General features: G+C 38.5%; 1 protein-coding gene across 1 annotated transcript; it reads right to left on the reverse strand.

Annotated features, from left to right (window-relative positions):
• Nucleotides 1–215: 215 nt before the first annotated feature.
• Nucleotides 216–27,222, reverse strand: LOC139731418 (FERM domain-containing protein 5-like). The gene is made up of 12 exons (XM_071642305.1): nt 27,067–27,222; nt 19,678–19,782; nt 18,448–18,490; nt 16,380–16,559; nt 15,802–15,925; nt 15,006–15,093; nt 13,460–13,612; nt 11,586–11,674; nt 9,207–9,272; nt 8,734–8,802; nt 8,309–8,388; nt 216–4,204 (listed from the first exon to the last, which is right to left on the reverse strand). Exons 1-12 carry the CDS (start codon nt 27,136–27,138, stop codon nt 3,558–3,560), a joined length of 1,716 nt encoding a protein of 571 aa, XP_071498406.1. The 5' UTR covers nt 27,139–27,222; the 3' UTR covers nt 216–3,557.
• Between the last annotated feature and the right edge of the window lie 332 nt (nt 27,223–27,554).

The raw sequence follows: 27,554 nt of genomic DNA on the forward strand, positions 1-27,554 counted from the left end.
ACCAATAAAATGTTCTTTGTCAGAGCAACTTACACTGTACTTCTGCAAATAAATACATACATATACAAACACAAAGAACACATTATTCTATCTGGCATCTCTCTTATATTATGGATGCAAAAGGAGTAATTCTCTGTTCACACTGAAATGCATCAATATTTCTGCTATAAACACATACACTCAGCAAAACAGACTTTAAAAAAAAAGAACACCAAACCAATAATATTTACACATTAATAAACCATACATTACACAAACTTAATCTCTTTTTAAGAAAGCAAACCCATATTATACAAAATATGATGGTAATAACATCATCAACTACCAAAATCCGGACAATCATGAAAATGAGAATGTTGCTAGCAATAAAACAGCTAATGACATGTATATGCTATGACTATGAATTCAAACTTGTGGGCAATAATGAAAATTGCATGATGCTACTGAATTCACGATGTACTTCAATCTACCATTAATATCTTTCTCTGCCTTCTTTCTTCACTCTGTCATCTGGAAGGACATCTACCATTCTACATGTATGAATTTTAGAATGTTATCTAGAGATGTCTATATTGTCTTAAACACACTGAAAAATGCAGGTTACTCTTAGTGAACATTCTTAAAAATACTTAAACAGGCTTGTACAGCATTTATCATGACAGATGCGCAAGATGTTGGAGATGCTAAGGACATTAAAAAAAAATGTCCACTGCAATATTTGTTGTGCTAAATATCGATGCCCTTTGACCTTTTTAAGTGGTATACCCTCACACAATTTTGAAGTACTATGTATGTCATTTCACTGTGAAGTGTGCATGTTCTCTGGAAAACAATGAAGTTAAAAAATGCTGTCAATTCAAAAGAGCTCGAATTAGTCTCTATTATGGTTGAATGCAATCACTATGCAACAATCAATCTTTTTGAGCTGCTGTGAATTTGTTGATTTGGCAATTTACACAATGTCCTATTGAAATATCATGTTGCATATCATGTCACAACATATCCCGCTTACATATGCAACTTGTTCCAAGGGTTTATCACAGTAAATAACTGGTTTACCATTTAAAGCCAATATTTTATTCAAGGATGGGTAAGCATAGAACTGAGTATGAAAAGACAAAAATTGTAAAGAAAAGTGAAAAATTTGGTGCAAGTATTTTTTCCACACTTGGGCCAGGCGAGATGAATTTTGCCTGTTTTTAATTTCACTGACGGTTACAATAATTGAGGGAGTACTTCAAACAGCTCACCACTGCCACAGCAGTTAACAACAGCTTTCACAGCACATACAGTACTATGGTAAAAGGTGGCTGGTCTGCATTATGACAGCAATTTTACTGACACTATAGGACTAATGAAAGCTAAGAAAACCACAAAAAATAACTGGAAAGTTATACCCATAAAGTGGTATGCCTACCATTACCCTAAAAAGACGGGGGAGGGGGAAGCTGATTCAGCCCCCCTCGACATTTTTCATGATAAATCTGTAACGTGAAAATCTTTTGCAACTTTTGATACCAAATTTGCGACGCCTGGGTATGCAGTTCAGAAGTTACGCAATATTTTGGAAAATTTCAATGCAGCCATCTTTTTAATGTACATTCAGTAAGAATCCGAAAAAAAGTTTCTTGACCCAAAAATAGCAGTTTTGGACATTTATTTACAGATTTACAGTCACTGTTTTAATTTCCTGCATTAATTAGCATAATAAATTAATCAAAAACAAATCTGAATAATTGCAGAATAATTACCTATTCAGTTTGGCAGTTTACTTTTTGGGTGCCCCCTGACTCCCTGTCTTGCTAACTGCCAAAACAGCTAACTCTTTTTAGGGTTAAGGATAAAAGATCTATAATACTAGTAGTGTAGTTGACACATAACAAGTGAAAATGGTATGCTTTTATTTTTGTACCAATTTCATGTCAGGCAAAAAATGTGCAAAAATTACTACACCATGAAAATGTCCACTTTTACGGAACTCTGACCACTTGACTTGCACAATTCCTGAAGACAAATTTGATTTAAATTTCAAGTCATCCCTGAGCTTACTGAATCAATTAAACTGTTTGGTATAATTGGTTGACTATTAAAAAATGTCCCCCTGGAGTTTCCTACGTAAGAGGTGATAGCTGCCTTTCCCTGATGCTAGACATATACCATTTTTCAAATAATCCCCATAGCAAGATCATCACATTCAAATGGCTGCAGAGACAACAACAACTACACAAGGCTCATGATAGTTATTAGGATAATAAAGCTAATCCTACAATCAGTATTAAACCACAACAACATCAAAATAGTACCAGTATCGTATACAGATCATGCAAAACACATGAGTAAGCACAACATGCGATCAAAATAAATTACATGCAAAACATACATTTGCAGTGGATATATACTTGTAGGTGGTTAAAGCAAGGAGGTACTACCTCCTTGGTTCAAGGCAAAGATATGTACTAGCTAGCAATAATTTGCATGCAAGTCTACAATCATCAAGCACTGTGACTAATGAGATCAATTAAAATTGTATTAGGAAAGACATTTCTTTTCAGCCAGTTAACCACTCATTCATAAATTGCAACGATAGCATTAGCAATGATTTGTATACATAAAAATAGGTGCCTGTAAAAACATTCCTACAACATAGTCTAGTAAGGCAAGCTAACAATTTAACATGAGTAATGCAGAGTACTACGAATTAATTTTGCATTTGCATTAAGATGAATATCTATGTGTCGCAGTTTGATAAAATAAAATGATAGGATGGGGTAATCTTGAAAATATGATGACACATTGTTCATCTGGTCATAAAGATGATACATCTTTCTTTTTCTTTTTTTTTTCAGAGTAAAAATTTCTATATTGTTACTTTAATACACAATTTGCATTTGTTGTTGTTGTTGTTATTGCATACAGCCATTCAGACCAGCATTAGAAAAAACATGCAGTGAACAATAACACCTACAAATGAAAATATTTATGAAAGAAGTTTGAACACATTGTGATTTCAGATCAAAATATGTATGACAGCCATTCACAGATGACAAAATATTTCATTTGGTCCATAAGAAATGAGAATGTACAATAATAGATAGAATGGTGCTATTTGCACTTCAAATTTGGTCATTCACTCTGAGAAATTTAGTTATGTATATTTTAATACACTGCTTTTCAAGGCAGACCTTATCAACCAACATTTGCACTTTGAAATAGCATTGATGTAAATAAAGTATAGCAAAAACATTTTTTTTTTTGTTCTAGTGTAACACAAATGTTTCTCCTCATGTCCAACATAATTTCAACAACCATCATAAAAACAGTTGGAAATGCAGAACACATGAACCATTCTTATTTTCAAGAATCATACATAACTTTTTATCCATTAATATCTTTGATAGGCAAGATACAGCCTTCTACACATATTATAAACTTTACAAAAAGTTGTAGAGAGACAAAGACTGGAATTATAATGCTACTGGAAGGATGCACCAGTAACACTCTATCTAAAGCTTTGGGTTGGGTTATAAAACTTTTAGAAAGGTCAAAAGTAGAGACATTTAATTGCTGAAATGTCTCATAAGAGTCTCAACTTGGCCCATCAGGTACTGCCTGGCAGGAGCAATGAAGTCATTGTGGATGACTTGCCACCTGTCAACAATCCACGATTTGGCTGGCTCATAGTATACATGCCTAAGGTCAGACACTGGCTGCAAGTCTTGCACAGGCTGCACCAGAGGGAGATCTGTCTCAAAGAGAAGAAAGATGACGAGGAGGGTGGTGAGAGTGACCAGGAGGAAGAGAAGTATCATGGAGTAGGCACTAGAGGAAGGGATTTCCCCTTCCTTTCTGTCGAATGGCTTTTGTGACATCTTGGCCAGACTGCCATCCAGCTGCTTATTGCTTTCCTCACAAGTCATCTGGCCGAGCTTGGCTTGAGCATCACTTTCACTGGCTTCAGTGTGACCTTTGGTCTCTGTCACCTCCTCCTCTTCTACAAGGTTAGGGAGTGGGTCCCACACTGGATTCTGGCCATCAGTGACTACTGTGCCTGCAGACCCAACAGTGGTCTGCTGCTGTGGCTGGGTGTCTGTGCTGCTTGTGTCATCTTCAGTGTCTACCGAAGCCAGTGAGAACATTGGAGGAAGGATGTCCAGCTCTCGGACTGGGGTGGAGTGATTCTGTGATGCCATGTGTGCTGAGAAACCTGGATGAAAGGTAATTGAGAGGTCTCATATTATAGCTACAACTGCAAATTTTTCATTTTCACTGTCAAAGAAATTTAATGCATTATTTATCTCCTTTTTGCACAGCTGTCCATACAGGAACATCTTAGCAAAGTGCCCATACAAGACATGCAGTTTCAGTTAAGCATATACAAAGAAAGCATCCTGAAACAAACATAGTCACGTAAGTAAATACACTGAGACAATACGTTTTTTGTTTTTTTAATGCATCTCTCTTAAAGTTTGTCACAAAATATTCCATGCTTCCAGGATTTCCTGCATTCTTTTCAGCAAATTTCCCATATCTGGGTCTGACACCTTTTTACTCTTTAAAATGTGAACTGACACACCAGGGTCAACAAAAACTTATTGACAGCTAAGTATAACAGGGATGCCAGTTAGAATGAAAGAGAAGGCCTGAAATACATCTACATGAAGCTCGAAAAAGCCTGAACTTTGAAAATGCCAGGGCCCGAATTCAGGCTTTTGCCTGAAAACTGGCATCCTTGGTATTAAGTACAGGCACCTGCTTGTGAAGAGCACAATTATGAGATTTGCCTGTTTGAGCAAGTGGGTAAACTTTTTTTTTTTAACCCGTTGAGGACGAGTCCCGAGTATACTCAGGCAAGCGTCTACGGGAAATGCATGTTGTAGCAAAATCAAACCGTCCTCAACGGGTTAACAGCTCTGCCATGTCCCATAGAAAGGGAATTATGTGATAGACAAATGGGGAAATCAAGGTTGTCCACCAAAATATCTGGCCATTTCTGACAAGCCATAGGCAAGTGGTCTTATTCTGATTTTGATCCCTGATAAAAAAGATTAAATAAATACATCAATTTTGTCTCTGGCACCTTTCAGGGCCGGGGTATAAAATTGAAGCAGTGCTTATTTGGGCAAATCAACAGCCAGAGAAAATCAAGAGCAATCATTACATTTTCACGTTTTGAACATTCCTGTTATCCAATAAATGTCAAATACTTTTAGATATAATTGTTTATACAATGAAGTAATCAGTATACTTTAAATTCTCTTATGCTTCACAAGGCATTCACAACAAGAGACCCGGGGGTCACGCGCTCACCTGAGTATCGCAAGTTCACCTTCCATGCATTCTTGCAGACTCTTACCTGAGAACATTGGAAACTTATGGTGGGGGTAGCTTTGAGAGTGGGGGCATGATGTCCATTTACATATTCCATCACACTGGTTAAAAAATACCTACCAAGTACACTGTACTTTATAGAATGCAGCTTTGGGGAAAAAAGACCTAAAGCCCTATCACTTTTGATTAGAACTAGAGAAAAATATTATTGAATATCCATTAATCTAGGAGGTTTGGACCCCTGGGGCCCCCAGGGAAAGCATGGTGCCCATTCAAACACATTAAAATCTTATCCCCATGGGAATGCTACTTGACAAGTTTGGTGAAAATCCATTATGTTGTTTTCAGCAAGATAAAAATTTAGGCCCACATTTGGACCCCCCCCCCCCATCCCATCAAGCTTCCTTGGTCCCAAGGGGGTTGGTAGGGCACCTCTGATTTTCCCATGAATAAACTTGAAACAACAGTCATCAATATACTGACTCATTGTATCAACTTAGCTCAATCACTTCTGGTTCCAGAGAAAATCTGTAAAGATTCCTTACAGGTGGGGGGGGGGGGGGGGGGGGGGGAGGGAGTGGGACCCCAGGTGGGGCATGGTGCCCATTTGATGGAATTGAGATTCTATCCCACTAGGGATGCTACCTGCCAAGTTTGGTGAAAATATGTGATAGGGTTTTCAAGAAAAAGATGAAAATTTACAATTTCGGTCCAAATTTAGGCCCCCTGGGGCCCCCCAGGTGGGGCATGGTGCCCATTTGATGGAATTGAGATTCCATCCCCCTAGGGATGCTACCTGCCAAGTTTGGTGAAAATATGTGACAGGGTTTTCAAGAAATAGATGAAGATTTACAATTTCGGTCCAAATTTAGGCCCTCTGGGGCCCCCAGGTGGGGCATGGTGCCCACTTGATGGGAATGAGATTCTTTCCCCCTAGGGATGCTACCTGCCAACTTTGGTGAAAATTCATAATGATATTTTCAAGAAAAAGATGAAAATAAGGACCCCTCCCCTGGGTCCCAAGGGGGGCACCCCTGATTCCGCCATGAACAAACTTGAAACTACAGTCATCAATGTACTAATTCATAGTATTAACTTAGCTCTATCACTTCTGGTTCTAGAGAAAAAGATTTTTTAAGATTCCTTAATTTTGGGGGTTTGGGCCCCTCTGCCCCCCCCCCCCCCCCCCAGGTGGGGTATGGTGCCCACTGGAACAAATTGAGATCCTATCCCACTAGGGATGCCACCTGCCAAGTTTGGTGAAAATCGGTAAAGGGGATCTCAAGAAGAAGATGAAAATGTAACAAGTTTACGCACGACGCACGAAGAGCGATCGCAATAGCTCACTTGAGCCTTCGGCTCAGGTGAGCTAAAAATTAGCTACTGACAAATCAGACTCTTTGACAGCTTGGCAAAAGACATGGAAAGTTATCTTTCCAACAAGTGATCCAGTCACTAACGAGTCATCCATGCATTACATCTGCACCACAGGCGCACTAAAACAGACAGTTGTCAAGGTAATTTAAAGAGCTCCTCTACTTGTCTTCATTTCCATGTCACATCACTATATAAACCGAGCATCTAATTTACTATTAGTACAATAGAGTTATATATGTACTATTTGTGCAATATTTGTACAGGGGAAACTCGGTATAACGAACACTGCTATAACGAGATATCGGTTATAACGAGGAAATTTTCACGGTCCCAAATTTCCTTCCACACAAGTCTATGTAAAATGCTACTCTTATAGCGAGATCGGCTATAACGAAATAACTGCTATAACGAGATAAATTTTGTGACTTCCAAACAAAGAAAAACATAGTCAATCAAACCTGCTATAGCGAGGTAAAGCAAAATGCCTTTGGTAAAGCTTTACTTCGCCTGTGCTATCATCTTCCGAGATTGTAAAGCTTGATGCGCCAAAAACTGTCTTGTACACACATAATCATTTTCTTCAGTGCACTCCAGCTAGCACTGCATGTTGTACGTGTAAGTGTGTGAGTGCGCGCACACTGATACATTGCAGAAAATGTGGTGGGACGGCCATATGTATACATGACATGATCATGACGTTTAGCAGGTGTGAGGCAATCTGATGCTGTGATTGGCCTTCTACGTAGGGAATTCCCCATCTTCACACACACACGCAGTCATAATGTACATACAGAATATGTCACATACACACACAACATTGTGCAGACCATATTCAAGCTTTCCACACAACACACACCCATACGATAACCACTTACCAATCCACAGACGATCTTGATACAATCGCAAGCTATATATAGATTTACAAATTCAAACATCTACAATTAATAAGAAACACATTCTTGATATTGGATTTCCTTGGCGAAAAACATCTTTTTACCCATAAAGGTGAGTAATTCCCCCACACACAATATCAAGTTATCAGTATTGACTGAAATATGATGGGTAGTCCCACATGTGCAAATTAATGTCTTTATGTTATGCCTTCTTTTATGCCTACTGATATAACGAGATATCGGCTATAAAGAGGAAAATGACTCGGTCCCGACCATCTCGTTATATCGAGTTTCCACTGTACAATGCAAGTTTTACAAATATTTCACAAAACTGTAGAAAATAGTGACAACTTAAATGAATAGCAACTCCACGACTGATAGACAACAGATGGGTCAACCATATGAACACATGATGCCCTAAATAGTCTTTGAATAGTGATAGTAAAATCCTACAATCCCTTTTTCTTTTTTTACACTGGCCTAATCAAACTACCATTTAAACAATTAGATTCACAACAATATAGAAACACTCTGTATCTGGTAAGATGTGCAAAAAACAAACAAAATATACTAATTAAACCTCATCAGAGTATCATTCAAAAAATTATATTATGGACTTTTTTGCAGGATACTTTGATTTTTCTGCCTCAGTTTCGACACTACAAAAAAACAGCAGAAACTAATATGACAAAGTCTTGACATTACTTTACCTTCAAACGTACTGGCATCACTCATTGGTCTAGGGTTGTCGATATGAAGTGAGCGACGAGGCCTTATCAGCGGTGGACTCCTGAAAGACCACACAAAATGGACAATGCTTTTTTTAATCAGTTGAAGACGAGTCCCGAGTACACTCGGGCAGGTGTCCATGGAAAATGCATGTTGTAGCAAAATCAGCCCGTCCTCGGCAGGTTAATCATCAACATAAACACAGGGAAATTTGTAATCCTGAGATAAAACTCCTAACAATTCTTCAAATCAACTAAATTCTTGCATCGAAACTGTTTTTTATTGCAACTGATTGACAAATTGCCCAACATCAATGTAAATAAGCACTGAATTCATCACTTTAATTAATTCAGTACTTATTTACGTCAATGTGTAAGAAATCCCTATGTAGGTAATGTTTTGATACCTTGCAACTTTGGGCTCCTTCCTTTCTAGGTGTGTGCTGTTTTCCAGAGCCTCCATCTGTGTGCTGCCACTGTAAGTATAATGATATGAAGGAGAAAAGAAAATGTTTTTTCATTCTAAATTTCATTCTCATTTGATGATGGAACACAAATTGTCCAATTTTATATAGAGTCATTGGCAATGAAAATGGAGTCTGTTTATGGTTGCTTACATTGCCAATGAAGTTTCATCGGAATCAACATCATCCATAAAATTCTTGTTTATTTTTTTCACGCAAACATGATGAAGATCATAGGAGATGTTTAAACATGAGTCAATTTTTGTCTAGGCCTGTTTTTTTATTTTTATTTCAAAGTCTATATGTGCTGAAGCTGCAAAAAAGAGAAATGTGACATGTTCTACATTTCAAAACTGCCAAGTGGACATACTAAGTGGTCCACCCTTGAAAGTAATAGAACATGCATGTAAACTAACCTGAAGCTGTATCGGTTTCTCCTCAGGAAGCTGTTGCTCCTTTTCAGTCCTTTGGTAACTTTGTTCCTGTAACATGCGAATAAGTCCGGCAGTGGGTGAGACAATTGGCAAGGGATTGGCCCATGAAATTATGGCAGGAAATGATGACGCCTCTGTCCGTAAGCTTTATCATACAGCACTAGGAATAGGGGAGTATTGTCATCCCCACCTCTACTATGGAACAGTGACAGAGAGATTTGAAGGTAACATATTAAAGGGATAGTATAATTTTGGTTGAGGTGGGTGGATTCCACCTTTTATTAGGACCGCTCTGTTTTTGGATATCTCAGATATCTAAAAAAACAATTTTCATCCCCCCCCCCCCCCCAAAAAAAAAAAAAAAAAAAAATCCAACTTTTAATTCCTCTTAAAATTGTATGCTCTTTCACAGTGATTCATTTGATTTAAAACAAAAATGGCCGAGATATGCAAAATAAAGTGGTCCTAATGAAAGGTGGGTCCCATCCATCTCAAACAAATCTATACCATCCCTTTAAGTCACTGTCTGAAAAACATATCAGTCAACAAGGGTTTGCTCTTTTGAAATAATCAACTCTGATATTCACTTTGCATTTAGACACATTGATGACAAGAAAATACTAAGAAAAAGCAAAGACTGTAAGATCTTTTTTTTTGTGGATTCAATGAATAACATGTCTGTAACTAGTGAATCCTCACTTTGGAAAATCACACCCCTTATGTACATCAGTTATTTGTCATGTTAATCTGTTCTCTATGAAGGTGTGCTGACATCTAATATTTTCCAGATGTTGCAGTTTGAAATTTGACTGTGACTTTTGTCCCCTGGCAATGGACACTTCACTCCAAACTTATATTGGTACACTGGTCTTGTAAACTTGTATACTGCTTAGTATGAAATAGGAGTGAATAAGTTTCACTTACTTTATTAAATTCTTCTTACATAGTCATGAAATGGTGGACATTCCCATTTCAACCATCATATACTTTTTGGTGTTTGTTTTGAATTTGTAGGTAATATCATGATAATAATAATAATTGACAGTGCTTATATAGCGCATAACACAAAGTGATAATGTCCCTATGCCCTCAAAAACAAAACAAAACAAAACAAAACAAACAAAACAAAACAAAACAAAATGAAAAGATTATACAAAAACATACAATTCCAATTACTGCAGAGACTGAAACTCTCCCGTTTTCGACGGGAGATCTCCCGCCGAAAACCCATTTTTGCAAAATCTCCAGTACTCCCGCTTGAAATTTAATTTCTCCCGCCCTGGCTTTGTGTCTCCCGTTGGAAAGGATTTTTCACTTATTGCTATCGTATGTTGAAAAAAATAAGTCTTAGATAGCACCAGAGAGCATCTAGAACCCTAGGAACTTCGCGCTTCGCAGACATCAACTTGGAGTCTCCCGTTTGCTGGGGGTTTCGGGCGGGAGAATCTCCAGATCAGAAGGTGCTTTGGGTTGGAGTCTCTGTTACTGTGATGGTACCAAGCTTCATATTTGCTTACACTGTAAACAAATGCGTTTTCAAGGCAGACTTGAATCTATTTATATCAGTGATTTGTCTTAATTTCTGAGGTAAATTATTCCATAAGGTAGGGGCATTAAAAGCAAATGTTCGTTCTCCGTAAAATTTGGTTCTTCTGTTTGGAATAACAAATAAATCTTTACTTTTTGAATGAAGGTTCCTCTCTGGTGTGTAGATTTGAAGTAGCTCCCTGAGATAATGTGGAGCAAACATATAGAAACATTCAAATGCTAATAACAGTATCTTGAACTGAATCCGAGTTTTCACTGGAAGCCAGTGTAAGCTTCTTAAAACTGATGAAATTTGTTCACGTTTCCTGATTTTGGATAGTACTCATGCAGCAGTTTTGTATTGATTGTAATCTCTGTATCTGTTTGACCGGCAATCCATAAAGCAACCCATTACAAAAATCAAGGTGTCACATGACAAAAGCATGAACTAATTGTTCTGCAGTGTGTTTGTCAATGAACTCTCGAATTTTCCCAATTTTGTAAAATGCGAATGAAGCAGAGCGACATTTTTGCAGCACACAATTTTCCATGAGCAATTTATCATCCAAGATTACACCCAAATTTCTGCAAGTGCGTGCTGCATGGATTGTAGTACCATCAAAATCAAGAGACTGTATAGATTCTACTGCCCAAAAATGCGAAGAGATATGGAGAAATTCTGTTTTGGCACTGTTCATGGTACTAGAAGTTCAAGGTAGGCTTAATGAACAATTCTCACACAGAGAAAATTACAATGTACAGAAGAAAGGTCAAAGAGAAAGTTTGTGCCTAAAGCACCTTTACATAGAAAATGAAAATAAGATGTTCACTCACTGATAAAATCCTTGATTCTCTATTGCACATTTCCACAAATGCTCTGCAGCAGTTTCACTGGCAAGCCAGTACCTGTGGTTTACTTTTTTCTGAGGAGAAAAAATACAAATTATGCGAACAAATTTCCAATTTGTTATGATAATGACCTTGAGAAAAGTTAATGAGTAAGTTAAGATTCCTCCTGAGTCTGTTGAGCGGAACATGTCCCTGATTCTCTTATGAGCATTGAAGCCACTGAGAATAACACAGCTCTAAACAAACTCAAATTACACAATCACTCATATCAACAAATCTACTGATATAACAAGCAATATAATAATATTATATCTATTTCCTTTGGTTTCCTCTCTTTCTTCTTTAGTATAGCCATCATGGCCTACCAATGCCATTTTTTTTTTCTCATCACAGTTACGATCATCCCCATTACACGACATCTACAAAGATTCTTGCTATTTGATTGGTCAACTGCTCATCCCGTAACATTCGCTAACAAATACAATTGCACGCTGTCAATGTTGAGAGTGCAATATTCATGTAGTAGTTCTGGATATTGCACTCTGACATCATCCCTTCATATTTATTCTCATGATACGCCCATAATCAACTTGTAGCGTTGCACTATCGTACTCCTCTGATAGCATAATTTACATACCGGTAGTTTTTTGCAGGGCACACTCGGTTACGAAAGCATGCTCAATCACTTCTTCACTGTCATAATTTTAACCAATTGCTTCCTTATTTGACCTTGCCATAAACCAAGCATTCACCTTTCACGAAAAACGGTTGCCATTTCAGTACTATATTCAGTAATCAGCATAACCAACATTTGTTGGTGTCTGAGGTGTTGTATAAAACAAATAGTGATCAGTCTTTATTTGTGTAAAGGAACAAGATTTTGCATTCTGCGAAAACAAGATTCACTTTATTCAATGAGGCAAAGAATAGGGCATCTCATCTTGTACCATTGCACTCATAACCATTCACTGTTTGTATACCATTTGCTACAGTCAATACAGATCATTTGTCATGTACAAAGCCTAGCTGCTATGAATTGCCATGAATATGGTAACTGTCAGGAAACAAGTGATCAGCTGAGAGCATGCAAGTTGTTGCTGTGGTCAATACAGTTACTGCTACACAAAAGCAACAATCTATATAAATCTGGCCCTGGATTGGCAATAGTTTAGTGAAGTAAAGGATGATAATTATTGTGATGGTGAAGGTGATGACGAAATTATTCTCAGCATGATATATATTTCATGCAGTTTTGCTTTTAATTAGATCTTAAGACTTGCAATTTTCACTACGTGACCAGGTAATTTCCATCACTGGGTCCAGAAAGCTGTCAAAAATCCAGAGAATACACAGCATCCAGCAACAAGAACAGGGGCGGAGCCAGGAATTCCGCAAAGGGGAGGTGCCTTTACAAAATTAAAGGGGCGCACTTTTGTTTTAGAAAAAAATAAAGAGGAAGTGCGCCCGGTGCGCCCCCCTCTGGATCTGCCACTGAAGAAGGTACAAATTTTGAAAGCTTCTAGCCTTCACTGGCATTAAATTGATAATATGTTAATCGTACAATGACACTTCAACTTTTGCCAACTGTCAAATTCTCCCATCCCAGGATCTGAAATTAAAGAACAAACTTGCTCATGTATTTCCTTTCATACTTTTTGAACAACCTGTTGCTTCATCTATAATTGATATGGAAAAAGGCCCAATACACATCAATTATCATAAAGTATATGCTGTGAGTTAGAGTATCTCATTCTGCAAAGGCCTGAGAAGTTTGGATATCCTGTCCTGTAATGACTTGAAGATTCCTGGCAAATGAAAGAGGCTCCTTTCATTTCTAATTGGTTTCTAGTCTTCCTCACCTCATGGGAGACTGCATGTACTATCACTGCCCTCCCCTCCTGTGAAAACTTCCTGACTGTGTCCCACTTGAATGTCTGCAACAGCATGCTGCCACGGAAGAGGAGGACGCCCCGAAAGGTAAGGCCAATGTACAGCTGGGTGCCATACATATCCTAAATGTCAAAACATGAACAGCACAAATCCCTTGAATGATTACAGTGGCTGATCTTGTGGTCATTTAGCGTCCACTACATGTATGACTAAACATATCAGACTTTACTTCCCTCTGCTGAAGTGCTCATGTAATGGGAAGATGACAGATTTAGATTTCCCACTCCTGAATGACACATGTAAAACTTATTTCACCACAGACTTGAATCATAATATTGATCTACCGGCACTTACTGAGAGTGAGATTCCTGAAACAAGTCACTCTCCAATTACCACAATCAGACTTGAGTGTAGAAGACAGAGTCATCCAGGAAGAATAATGTGTAACAAGAAATTTAAATAAAAGGGAAACACACTGCAAACAGTTGAATACATTAATTAGAATAGCAATAAAAATATGATTGAGCTGCGTGCCTCAATTCTCCGTATCGCTAATGTGCAGAAAACTTGTCACACATGCGCTGTGAGATTCCTCGGTGCCATTGTCACTTCTGGTTGTCATGCGTGTGTCTTTAGTTCCCATGCAATTCAATGTAACTTTTGTCTGCTTTTCCTTAGTTGCTGCTTTTTTCTTCACTTAGAATTCCACTTAAATAAAAAAATAAACAAAATTGGAATTTCAAAAATTTACTGATTTGCAGTCACTAGAGTCATGGTTCACTACTGCAAGGCTTCAATGTGCCGGTCACATGATGGAAAGTGAAGAAATCTTCAACAAAAAATACCCCTGGATAAAGATGGAACATGACCTGAGTGCACATGCAGTTAAAACTAGGGCAAGTTTGTCCCCTGAGCTATCCCATGATGCATCTAGAACGCTGCTCTGCACACGGCACCTAGGTATTGGCGATACCAAGAATTTCTCACAGAATTAATGTCTTCTATTGAACATCCACCAACTCCACCTCCAAAAGACATCATGTACACACATAAACTTTTATCTGATATAATCATCCAGCATGCTGCATGCTGTGGCTTCAGATAAGAAAGTCTACTCTGTCATTCAAGTCATGTATAGTATATGTTACCTCACTAATATGATTAGATGTTGCAACATATTTATGCATGAATTGAATTCTATGAATCCAAAGTCATGAGGTTCCCCCATATTTGCTTTTCCCTTCTTCTCTTTCCAAAGTGCTATACAGAGCAGGTTGAGATTTTTAAAATATATAATTTCAGTCCCTTTGACAGAAAGTTCTATTGTAATGATACTGACTGCTTGATGTATCTTGCCATCAAAATTTAAGTACAGCTGCTGGATTAATACACTCTTTTCACATTTTCACTGTCTCTACCTATTTGCTACATAACACAAATGGCCATTATCTCAATAGTTCTCTGCAAAACATACAAATGACCTGACTCCACAATACATAGTCTGAACTGACTCACCCGGACAAGATGTGGATCCACTCCATATGTATCCAGCTTGTGACTTGTCTCAATGAACTTGAATTCAGCCTGAGCTGGTTCTAGACCCCTGGACACAGGTAGGACAGAGTGAATAAACTAGTGGATAACTTGGTCTTTCAGGGCAGCTCTAAACCACATTAACTAGCCATCTCTTTAAAGACTTGAAAAGTGCTACAAAAATAAATTAACATCATATCCCCCATAAAAACAGGACTTAATGTATAAGAATGCCCCTACACTCTTCTCACCTCCACCCCTCACCCCACCCCCACCCACAAAAAAAAGAAAGAAAAAAAAAACAATGTTAGCACTCCCACTGTCTACGCTAAAATTTGGGGCAAAAATGAGACAAATGAAGAGATTTTAACATTTAAAACAAAATAAAACAAGGTGAATCAATGTACATGGTAGATTAAAATCAAATCCAATAAATTGTTGTGTTTCTCATATCACGATTATTATCTGGATAAACAAAACAGAAAATAACTGGAAATATCTGAGAAAAGGTCAATGGATGACAAAAAAACTTCTCGAACATGAGAAGTTATGACTGTGTCACATGGCTCTTCTAGGCAAAATGAAATACATCATCTCATCTACATATTTCCTCTCTTGAGGTCAATTTTTACTTTCTTCTTAAAGGGGAATGAAACTCACATGATGTGGATTGAGTGAATGCACCAACATTAGTAGAACACATCAGTTAGTAAAAGTTTGATAAAAATTAGACAATCCATTCAAATGTTATGAATTTTTAAAGTTTTTATGCTGTTACCTCAAGGCTGTTTGGTGGAGCTCCTCCACTCGAATCTGTAGTTTCTGAGTCTGCTTGGGAAACATAGCGTAGTAGGACACATAACCTGGCAGGTGCTCCTCAGGGTTGTAGTCCTCCAAGTTTGCTGCATTTAAACATTGAATGGTTAAAGTCATCTACTTGTGTCTAAACAAGCTAAGTGTACCGTTGGCATGGCTGAACCGTTTGTTCAAACCTAGGACTTTGGTTTAAAGTAACGCAGTGAAAGCTGTATGAAGAATAGAACAAATTGTCTAAAATGGAATATGTCATCACAATGTTGATTGTAGTGCTGTTGGCAAGATGCCTGCAAACTGTCTGTAATGTTTTATCTAAATTTATTCATTTTTATCTGCAGAGGCAGTGATTTAACTTTTGCTATGACAGAATAATTTGAATAAACCACTCTGAATGAGCCAAAACTAAGCCAATCCACTGGTAACTGAAAAAGGAAGAAGATGAGTAAGTTTGGACACTTTTGAGAAAAAAAAATATAACATAAAACTGCTGAGATACAGGCAATATTGCAACTTTTAATAAAAATTATGAAAAGAACTAACACTGTACAATACAAGCTCCAAGCATGGCCTCTTCTTGGAAAGAGCAGACGAGGCGACCATGTAACAGATCTCTCTTCAACTGCTGAAAAAGTTGGTAGCGTGTGATTTCCTCCTTCAAGGTATATGGGTCTCCCGGGTAGAACTTAAATCTGAACACCACTTTGTAGGGAGGGCCAATTCCTAAAATATGTGCAGAAAGAAATTACAGAAAAAATGATGACGAGTTTCATTAAAAAATAATGAATTATGAATATACTATCACAAAGACAACAACAACAAGGAAAAGTAGAAATTACGCGGTGCGTAACATATGTCCCCGCCGGAAGTAGCATTTTGTAACAAAATGTGCAATATAGGTAAAAAATCAAGGTCAAAGGTCAAAGAAGTCAAAGGTCAAAATTCTGTGTAGAAGTTTTGAAGCCCTCACCTAGTGCCATCACATAAAGCAAATGGAATCGAAATTGGGTTAGAAATGGCGAAGGAGTAGCATTTTGTAGCCAATGTACAATATAGGTCAAAAATCAAGGTCAAAGGTCAACGAAGACAAAGGTCAAAATTCTGTGTAGAAGTTTTGAAGCCCTCACCTAGTGCTATCACATAAAGCAAACGGAATCGAAATCGGGTTAGAAATGGCGCAGGAGTAGCATTTTATAGGTCAAAAATCAAGGTCAAAGGTCAAAGAAGTCAAAGGTCAAAATTCTGTGTAGAAGTTTTGAAGCCCTCAACTAGTGCCATCATATAAAGCAAACGGAATCGAAATCGGGTTAAAAATGGCGAAGGAGTAGCATTTCGTAGCAAAATGTACAATATAGGTCAAAAATCAAGGTCAAAGGTCAAAGAACTCAAAGGTCAAAATTCTGTGTAGAAGTTTTGAAGCCCTCACCTAGTGCCATCACATAAAGCAAACGGAATCGAAATCGGGTTAGAAATGGTGAAGGAGTAGCATTTTGTAGCAAAATGTACAATATAGGTCAAAGGTCAAGGTCAAAGGTCACGACTGAAATTCTGTGTAGAAGTTTCAAAGCTCCCATGTAGTGCTATCATATAAAGCAAACAGAATCAAAATTGGCTCATAAATGACAGAGAAGTAGCAAATTGAAGATTTTGATCACACACGGACGCACACACGGACGGACACACGGACACACGGACGGACGGACACACGGACGGACACACGGACACACACACGTACGGAGCCCGTTTCATAGTCCCCTGCTCGAACTCGTTCGGCGGGGACAACAAAATACTGTTGTGCAGACCTTTTCAGAACCATCGACAGATAGAACTGATTAGTTTGTATGAAAAGAAGGCGACTTACAATCACAAATTTAGAATACCAACAAGAAATGATTGGTCCAAGGTGTTTTCTACCAATACACAGTCATTCTCCTTTCCATATGCTAACATACTATCTTTTACTGAATCATAGAATGTCAATTTTTTTTAACCTAATTATAACACAATAACAATAAACTGAATGTAAAAAAAAATCGTACAATCAGCTGGTTTACTGAGGTAATCTGATTTTCCCCTGATGATCCTGGAAAAAGTCAATAAGCTAAGCTGTCATTTTTCAATATATCTCAGTACTGTATACACCAAATATTTTGCAAGGTTTTATTACAAGGTTTTTATTTTCGTGAATTTCACGAGTCAGATGCTATTTGCAAAATTAAAGACACACGAAAATAATGACTCTGATCCACTCTGATCTAATACATTTCTCCATCCAGTACATTAGCCCTAAAAGGGCCGGGCTTTTTTTGGCTATGCTAAGACCAGAGGGGTGCGGATTTTGCCCCCCCCCCCCCCCCCCCCCCCCCCGCCCTAAAGGGTTAACAGTTATCCACGATCGTGAATTTAACCACTCGCGAAATCTTTGAGAAGTCCTGATTCGCGAAGATTTAGATGGAATCCAACTTCCATGAATCCATTCTTGCTTTGTGTGGCAAGTCTCAGGCAAGCTTTGTGGTTGGTAGAAATAGCCTGTTACGAAAATATGCATGTAAGTAACTTAGTACATGTTGACCTGCTCTGACAAAAACACTGACCAATGTAGATGACATACCCTTCATCTGCTTCAAGGCATTTTTCTTGCAGTCGAGCCAATGCTGGAAATACAAAAGTAGTAGAAACAGAGAAAAAATAAAAGATAACAGCACAGAATCATACAGCAGTTTCCATTCATGCAAAGCAGTAAACCATTGGATGATACCTAGATAGAATGAGTAATTCCTATCATTTGGTTCCCATAAGGTTACCTCTGCTATACTTTTGTTTTCATTATTTGTAAGGATTATTTTCTATGTTCGCTCTTGGGCTATTTCCCTTTTTTGGCCAACATGGGTTTATCAGAATAGAAGATTTTGTAAACACCATATCTCTGCAACTGTCAGATTAATTGATACTAACCAATTAAAGTAGCTCATCAACATGTGCCTATCATCTTTAACTTTAACTTTAATGAATATTTTCAAGGATTCACAACTTTTGATCTGGCTTTTTCAACCTTACGGATTGATATTTGTTTACCAAAGGATTGAATAAAGTCTACTGCTGTATCTTAGATGAATGGGCAAAGTGTACAGTGTTCATTTTCTCTTTTTTATTCGCACATTCCTGGGGACCAAGCCTTACCTTCTTCAGGCCTCCAAAGAGTAATTTTACCACTAACCCAATGAGAAGCTTGCATTTTACATTACAACCAATTCTATAACTACAGGAACTGTGGGAGAAAATTGAAAAAAACAACAACAACACAGTTTTATAAAGAAAATAAGAGTACACGCTGTATGTGCATGTTACCACAAGATTCAAAGGGGTTGAGATTTTGATATCATGTCATCCTGTGGATAATTCTATTTAAAGCTAAGAAGAACATTTTGCATTTTCCATACTAATGAAAGTCTAATTTTGATTTCACCTTTAGAATCTGTACTACACTGTAGTTGTTTGATTGCTGTAATTTACAATTAACTTTATATCTTTGGGATAAGGCCTAATATCTATAAAAAAAAATGAAGGCTATAAAATGGTGTCCAAGGTTTTCCATTCTGTTTCATAGATAGTTTTCTTGAGCCAGTTCCATGCCTTACCATATTGTCCCACGGCAAATTGGCAATTACATAATGGAAGGACGCTACCTCGGCTGTCATGGCACAGAATGTAATATCTAAAATGTAATCATATGTCATATTTTGATGATGGTCCATTTTATTTCTTGTCACTATTGCAAAGTACAGTGTAGCATGAAGCTGCATATCTCACAAAGTCATCTCACTATAATGTGCCATTTTACCCTTTGTTTGCGATGGTCCACAAAGCGTAGGCCAAAATACTCTCTCTCAGCCAATCGAAGGGCATCACATGCTTGGTCAAGCAGATACTGTCCTTTACTGTCTTTCTGTATATGAAAGGAAAAATTCATTCAGTGTTGAATAGTGTAGTAAGATGACATAGTACTTTATCATTCCATTAATTAGTACCACAACTGTACTTGTTTGTTGGGTCTGCACTACATCTGGAATTGTTACTTTTAAAACTGATAGAAACAAAAAACTTAAATGTAGCAACTTGCTAAATACATTTGAATAATGCTCTCATACATGTACTACTTTCCTGAAAAATTTAGTGCCATGTTAAGTTATTGGATGTTGCTCTCATAACATACACAGTTCTGTATCCTTGTCAAGAAGAACATGAAAATGGAACTTCCTGATTGTCTTTAACATTACAATCATCTAGAGTTCTACACTACTTATGATGTCATGTTCATGTAACCAAATAAATTTACTTCTATCTTTTATCACATTTATCAAGATTAAGATTAATACACTGACTCTGTGCTTAATCATTATGATTACAACTAAAGATTATAGTTCTCTTCTTTTCAGATCGAAAAAAAGCTCTTTTACGTTCTGTAAATGTCAGATCTAAATTGTTACAACCAAGTTCAAGATCCACAAAATTCACATATTTGGATTCTTTGTAATGGACTAAATATGTCGTTTGGGCTGACCAACTCAAATTGTTATAGTTTGTCTTACCTGGGAGAGTATACTTTTTCTACCCGCTGTCAAAATTTGGCAGGTTCATACAAAAGTAAAACATAGATATTAGCAGTTTTTCTGGAATAATTTTTTTTTCAAACAGGTGCTGCTTTCACTACAAAATAGGTTTACACCGATACTTCTGCACAGCATGTCTGAGTGACCCAAATCTTTGATTTCCTCTTGTTTCCATTGAAATGGCACCTCCTACATGTACTTGACTAACTCTCTCTCATTCATGTCAAACACTTTTTGAATGGGTAAGGATGGTCCAATATCAACGAGTCTGGACCTGTGGCTATATGTTATTTTAAAACTTTTATAAAGCACATATTATTCTTTTTACACAAACGTATGTAGATAAGTGGAAATTCACTTTGGGCTACCGGGTACTTTTTGTGGGCCTTTTTTTTTTTTTTTAGCTTGGTGGTCACAATTTTTCTAGAATTTTCAGCAGTCTATTCTTAAAGTCTGTTCTCAATTATGGCACTTCTAATTACAGAAAAGTTTGTCATGTAATCAATTTGCTCAAATGTACCAGCCTTATACTTTCATCTTACTGGGTTTTTTTCTCTCTGACCTAATCCCTCCCGACAAACTATTCTTCCTTTGTAAAGCAAGCTGCCCAGAATTTGACCATATTTATTGCCAGCCAAAATTAGACTGCCTGCTACATCATGTAGAAACCTATGCTTTTGCATGCACAAGCATGGCACAGAAGGTCGAACCTGAACCTTGACGCGAGTTTTTAAGGTGAACGTGTAAAGAATAAGCTGGTTCCAGTGCTGCCAACTCCCACACAATTCACATTTTCAATGTCTTAATCTGATGAAAGAATTTCATGCTGAACCCAAAAAACTCAAAGTAAAAAAAAAAAAGAAAAAAAAAGAAAGAAATTATGTCCCAAAACTTATCTCTCTGATAATCTAAACATTCATATACCCAAGCCCAAACTTTTTCAGGCACACTGTTATCTCTATGCATGTGTACACAGAAAGATCCGTCTGTCCTGAGGAGTCTTTTATTTAATCTTTTTTTAAATGTTAGATTGCTTTCCTCTGTAGATAGATGGAATAGAGTCCCATACATCGCTGTAGTGAAACTTTTAACCAGTCTCTATGGAGAATTGGGTGAGGTACCTCACCCTCCTCGATTGCATCTAACTCACAGCCCTAGATCGGCAAATTTGAACTCGCATAGTAAAATTAACATTTTATTGATACATTACGCTCATCAGATGTTTGAATTTTCCAACATTTTGGTGGGATCTTCATGGGAAAACACACGACTACCAGCCCGTCGATACAATCGTCACAGCTCTCTGCAACATACAGTGTATGAATCCATTAGGCAATCACATGCGATGTACGTGAAACAGGAATGGTTCCTTCAGCCAATTAGAGCACCGCTTACGTATGTACCCCCCGCTAAAATTGCGTGATAACAGCTCTAGGTTCACATTCTAAAAGAGGGCGTTAATTTTAATATGTAAATATATACACATATAAATGTGTTTTATGACTAAATATATTTTCTTTTTTTTCCCCGCGATTTTAGCAGGGGGTACATATGGAAGTCTAGCCCAATATTGCTCGATGTGGATATAACTTTTGGCGATCTAACCTAGTTACTGTATTTCAATTGCATAATGTGGAAAAGTTCCCCCAAATATTGCTGCATAATAATCAATTTGTCATGTCATGTCAAACTTGTTTGAATGTTATGATTGTTAAAAAGCTGTGCATGGTAACGTATGGTCCACACACGACCATGCAAAATGATAATTTTGCTAGATATATAAATAAGTACCGGTACAAGTTTAAATTTGACGATCTACTTAGGGCAGTGAATTAGACGCAATCGAGAAGGGTGAGACCTACAATTTGTACCTCACCCAATTCTCCATAGAGGCAGTGGTTAACAGCACCCCTGCCCTACAGTGAAGTACACTCTAGGCCTACTGTAATTTAATTCCGTCTGTCGGCAAAATTGTGAAATAGGCCCCACCGCAGTGTGCGTGCACCCGTGCATTACAAGCAAGGGTAGGTCCTAGGGTTAGTGTTAGGGTTAGGTTTAGGGTTAGGTAGGGTTGTATTTATGGTTAAATTGGCCGTTAGATTAGTCAGGGACATTAGGGAGTCCTTCCGAGAAGAAAGGGAGGACGAAAGATGCTATGCTGTGGAAATCAGCCCCACCGCTGTATCAATTTCGCGTAAACGCCGTTTTGTGGGCCGCATTCACGAGTATTATACTGTGGAAGGAAGCCCCACCGCCGTGCTTACCTACCGATGAACGCCACACGGTGGGGCTGAATTCACAAGGATCCGGGCTAACTCGGCCCACGGGACAACTCGTCCCACCCATCGAGGTATCCCGTTGGTATCGATAGTGATCGTGAGCGCTTGTCTGTGTTTGAGTTTATTTCGTCTTTATGACGTCTTTTCTAACCGTAAGTTTTATGGAATTGTGTTCCGTGGTTTCTGTAAAAAATATTTTGCAACTTTTGGGGGATACAACGACGTAAAAATGAAATTTCAGACGTTTTTATCGCGGTTCGCGATCCCCATAGGTTCACGTTCCTTTCGCGCGGTGGGCTAACTCGGCCCACAAAGTTTTAGCTGTTGTTTTGTCAGTAAATCTCCGTAAAACTATCAATTTTATCATGTATGAAGGTGTATTCAGGGTACCTTCAACTAATTTCATCTTCGAGGGAATTTAATTTTGCGCATGTTTGGGGAAATGTTGGATATTTGTTCGCATGATTTCACCTTTGCCATATCCGCACCGCACCGGTCTCGCCACCAGCAGCTCGCTCACACATCACAGTGTGGAGTGGCAGAGCTGAGCACAGAAGCGCCATGCCCATGCCCACTCTCGGCGAGGCACGTCGGGGCACCCGTGCGAACGGCACAGAGGGAGCAGCCAGCCACTCCGTAAACGTCGCTACGGATACGGGCGGTGGTTGAAATTGGAGGAAAAGGCGTCATTTGCTGCACTTGGATCCCAATTTTCTCGCATGAGTAAATTCTATGCAGTAGTCAGTTGGCATTTTCCTATCCATTGTCTTGAACTTTGAGCTGAGAGCTAGAGAGGGAGCAACTTGTTTCGACTCAATTGTGTTTTGCTGCAACGTCGCGTGAATTGGGCTGACTCCCTGAGCTGATGTGCTACCGCCAGCCAATGCCAAGAAGGGCTAGGGTTTCTGCTAAGGCTGGGCATATAGGGGGTTGCTTGACTCATTTTTTTTTTCTGATTTTTTTTTTTTGTCTTTTATTGTTCTGATATTTTTTTTCCCAGGATGGCTCAATAATATGTTTTCCAACCTCGTGCAGTTTGCAGTTGTCATTTTGCTGTTTTTCTGTCTATCCCCCAGCATCAACGTTATTAATAATTGATACTGAATTAAACAAAAAAAAAAAACAACAACAACAACAACACACACACATAAAAATACGATTTGGATGCATGCTGTATTGTTGGCAATTATCATGTGACTCGGATGACACTATTCGTTATGGTGGGACCCTGCTCCTTAATTTACGAATATGTAACATTTGTGAAATAATACGAGTTTTAATATGTGAAAATGTCACCTTTTTGTGTATACTGAAATGATTTACTATAGTACTATGGTGAAGTCTGTTTTCAAAGTGATATTTATTCAATGTACTATAATTGCTAACAGAAATACTTTTGTTACTGCTAGTGATTGACAAATTGCCCTACACGTACATCGACATAAATGTTTATGTAAATATGATGATTTATATGTATAGATAATAATTTACATCGATGTAGGGCAATTTGTCAATCACTTGCATTAAAACACATCTCGGGAATAATTTCATGAATTTGAAGAAATACTGTTATACTGGTACTGAAATGAATGGAGTATAACCTTGTAACGAAAGCAGCAGATTAGTTTTCATGTTGTTTATTTATTTGTTTAATTTTTTTTTTTGGTGCATTAAACCCACCAACTGCAGTATATTGTTTACATATTTCTTTATGAACAATACCCATTGACTGCATTGTCACCTTGTAAAAATTCATTTATACACACTTATGGGGCGGTAACGTTTCAGAAAAAGAAAATGATGCCTGGATTCGAAAGATAATCAAGATTTTAACCATTCACTATCCTTCTTCAAGTCTAACATTGATTGTCCTGATATGATTTTTTTTTTTAAGTAATATATCCTATGATGACGACCCTTACTGATATGGCTGTTGTGTAATGAATTTATTAGCAGTGGACCAGTGCCACTCAACATTTTACTGGCCACCAAAATTTACTTTCTCTTCTGATGTATTCACTTTATCTCAAAGTGTCCAGTAAGAGACTGCAAAGTTCTAGTAGTAAAGCAATAATAAATCACATTGTGATCGAAGTACATCTATGTAGCAAACTAACTTATCACTTTATCATTGAATTGTCATAGACTGCACCTTGCTACTAACAATGAATACTATTGGCCCTGAAATTAATTTTACATCAGTACATTACCGTACGTTCTTTCTTTCTTTTACACCCAAGTACCAGGTATTACTTCTCTGGCAGGATAATGTTTCTGTTGTGACCCTGCATGACTGCAAATCATGTAACACTTTGAGTACCGTGCTTGAGATGGAAGACCATTTGAGAAGCTATTCATCTTTGCTGCTTGTTAAAAAAAAAATGTGCATGAATTCAACAGTAGTGGTGCAGGACAAGCAAGGATACGAGAACTTTATAATCAGCTTTTTTGCCCTACAATCATAAACAAGGCCAATCTAGCTAGCACTACATTTCATTACCGGTTTCATGATATCAACCATTCAACCAAACCATCCATGATATCTACTGGTAGAATAACTGACCACCGGATATCAAACAATTTATCAATTAATGCCCATAAACAGACTCACCCCTTTGACTTTTGCTTGTTTAGTTTTATTAAGAAAAAAGGTAACATTTATTGGACAGAAATAAGTTTTGAGTAGAACGCAGATCTATACATAAAATCAGCAGCAGCAACAACAACAACAAAACATTTAACAGTTAAAATCAAATGCATATAATGACCTTCATGTAGTTCACATCGAATGATCTACTACATAATTTGATTTCTTTTCTACTAATACGGGTACGGAGTGGCCGGCTGCTCCCTTTGCCGCTCGCGCCCCACGCGCCGCGCCGCGCCCCGCCGCGCCTCCCCGAGTGGGCATGGGGCTGCCAGCTCAGCTCTGCCACTGTGTGTGTGAGCGAGCTGCAGTGGCGAGACCAGTGCGGTGCGGACACGGCAAAGATGAAATCATGCGAACAAATATCCAACATTTCCCCAAACATGTGCAAAATTAAATTCCCTCAAAGATTAAAATTAGTTGAAGGAACCCTGAATACACCTTCATACATGATAAAATTGATAGTTTTACGGAGATCTACTGACAAAACAACAGCTAAAACTTAGTGGGCCGAGTTAGCCCACCGCACGAAATGAACGTGAACCTATGGGGATCGCAAACCGCGATAAAAACGTCTGAAATTTCATTTTTACGTCGTTGTATCCCCCAAAAGTTAAAAAAATATTTTGTACAGAAACCACGGAACACAATTCCATAAAAATTACGGTTAGAAAAGACGTCATAAAGACGAAATAAACTCAAACACAGACAAGCGCTCACGATCACTATCGATACCAACGGGTGGGACAACTTGGCCCACCCTCGACGGGTGGGATGAGATGTCCCGTGGGCCGAGTTAGCCCGACCCTAGCCCCGGAGACCGCGCCGCCAGGCGCGGTCCTGGCGGCTTCCCCGCAGTTTCGCTAATGTGAGAATAACGAATAGCTCCCCTATTCTGTGTGCTTGTGCAAGTGATTGTGAATTCTGTAAACATCGGTAAGCTGCTTATAAGACATCATTTTGTGCATCACAAGCAATGAAATGCCTCAAACAGTCGCCGATGCATAGTCATTTAGGTTTCATCGACCCATGTAAGTATTCCTAGTAGTTTCTGTTGAAAAATTAAGGAAATATAGCGCCGCAAAGGCACCCGTTTGTTCAACAAGAAGATCTGAAATGGGAGCACGGCGCAGCCGCCACACTGCGTGTGGCGGCTGTCGCAGTTAGCCCAACCCCAATTCACAAGTACTGTATAATATAGGCGAGCCGTCGTAGTATCAAGTACAGACACGCAGTGGTGGGGCCTACAGTGTATTTCACGAGTATGCCCCGTCTGTCTATGGAGGAGAGTGATAACATCAAAAAAATAAAAGACGAATCCTTGACCTTATGTCTATCCCCAGTCCAACCCAGGCAGAACATGCACTGACCACTGTATGCAGTTGCTCGCTCGTTCCTTCGGCTTCACATCACAGCACAGTGTTTCACTCCAAACAAACTTTCACTCGAGGTTGATCGTTGACAGCCCTGTCCTGTAGCATGATGTTAGTGGTGAATGAATATCTACCGTGTTTACTGACACACAAACCTCTACGCCTAACCGTGGCGTTAGGGAATACATACTTGTACAATTGTAGCCTTTAATTGACTTTACAATTTGAGGTGTCCCATATATACAACGCGCATAGTCACGTATGGGACTGAGAAAGTTTGAGTCTACTCGTTATGTTTAGCTGGTATAAAGTATGTCCTACCTGGAATTCGACGTTGATTGACTCCACTTGTTCGTCTAAAAGCTTGATAATACAGTGGTATCGATGCTCCATGATTAACAGCACGCTAAACAAAAAGGATGACACTCATATGGATTTGCTTTAATCACTCGGAGAAAAAAAGAGACGATGCCGACTTAGTCATCCCGCCCGACAGGTGTCAATGCAGTTTTGTAGCAATAGTGCGATTGCGACGTGCGTGCGCTTGATCTACACAGGGCCAGTACGGGTGGAGGTGGAATAGACCTCACACACATTTTTCAGCAGATCACAAGCGCAAATGGCAAGCGCGCGAAGCGGGCGGTGTAAAGCGCTAGCGTACCATGTACAGTTGTATATGTACCACACGGCAGCTAGCTGCCGCGGATACGTACGACAACCGCCCACCCCCCCCCCCCCCCCCGAAAGCTATCAAAAAGGAAATGCAGCTTCAATTTCACGATCTTGCAAACACTTCAGTTTGTGGGCCA

The sequence above is a fragment of the Diadema antillarum genome, unplaced genomic scaffold (assembly GCF_040938485.1).
Source record: "Diadema antillarum isolate AM-2024a unplaced genomic scaffold, OU_Dant_1.0 seq00000369_RagTag, whole genome shotgun sequence".
NCBI lineage: Eukaryota > Metazoa > Echinodermata > Echinoidea > Diadematoida > Diadematidae > Diadema > Diadema antillarum.

Bases quoted from the DNA above. Each gene is read 5' to 3' on its own strand.
- LOC139731418 (XM_071642305.1), bottom strand. From the start codon at position 27,138: ATGGAGCATCGATACCACTGTATTATCAAGCTTTTAGACGAACAAGTG. The intron at 19,783-27,066 runs GTAGGACATACT...TTTCATATACAG, and splicing joins CAATCAACGTCGAATTCCAG to AAAGACAGTAAAGGACAGTA. The intron at 15,926-16,379 runs GTTAGTTCTTTT...GTTTAAATGCAG, and splicing joins TGGAGCTTGTATTGTACAGT to CAAACTTGGAGGACTACAAC.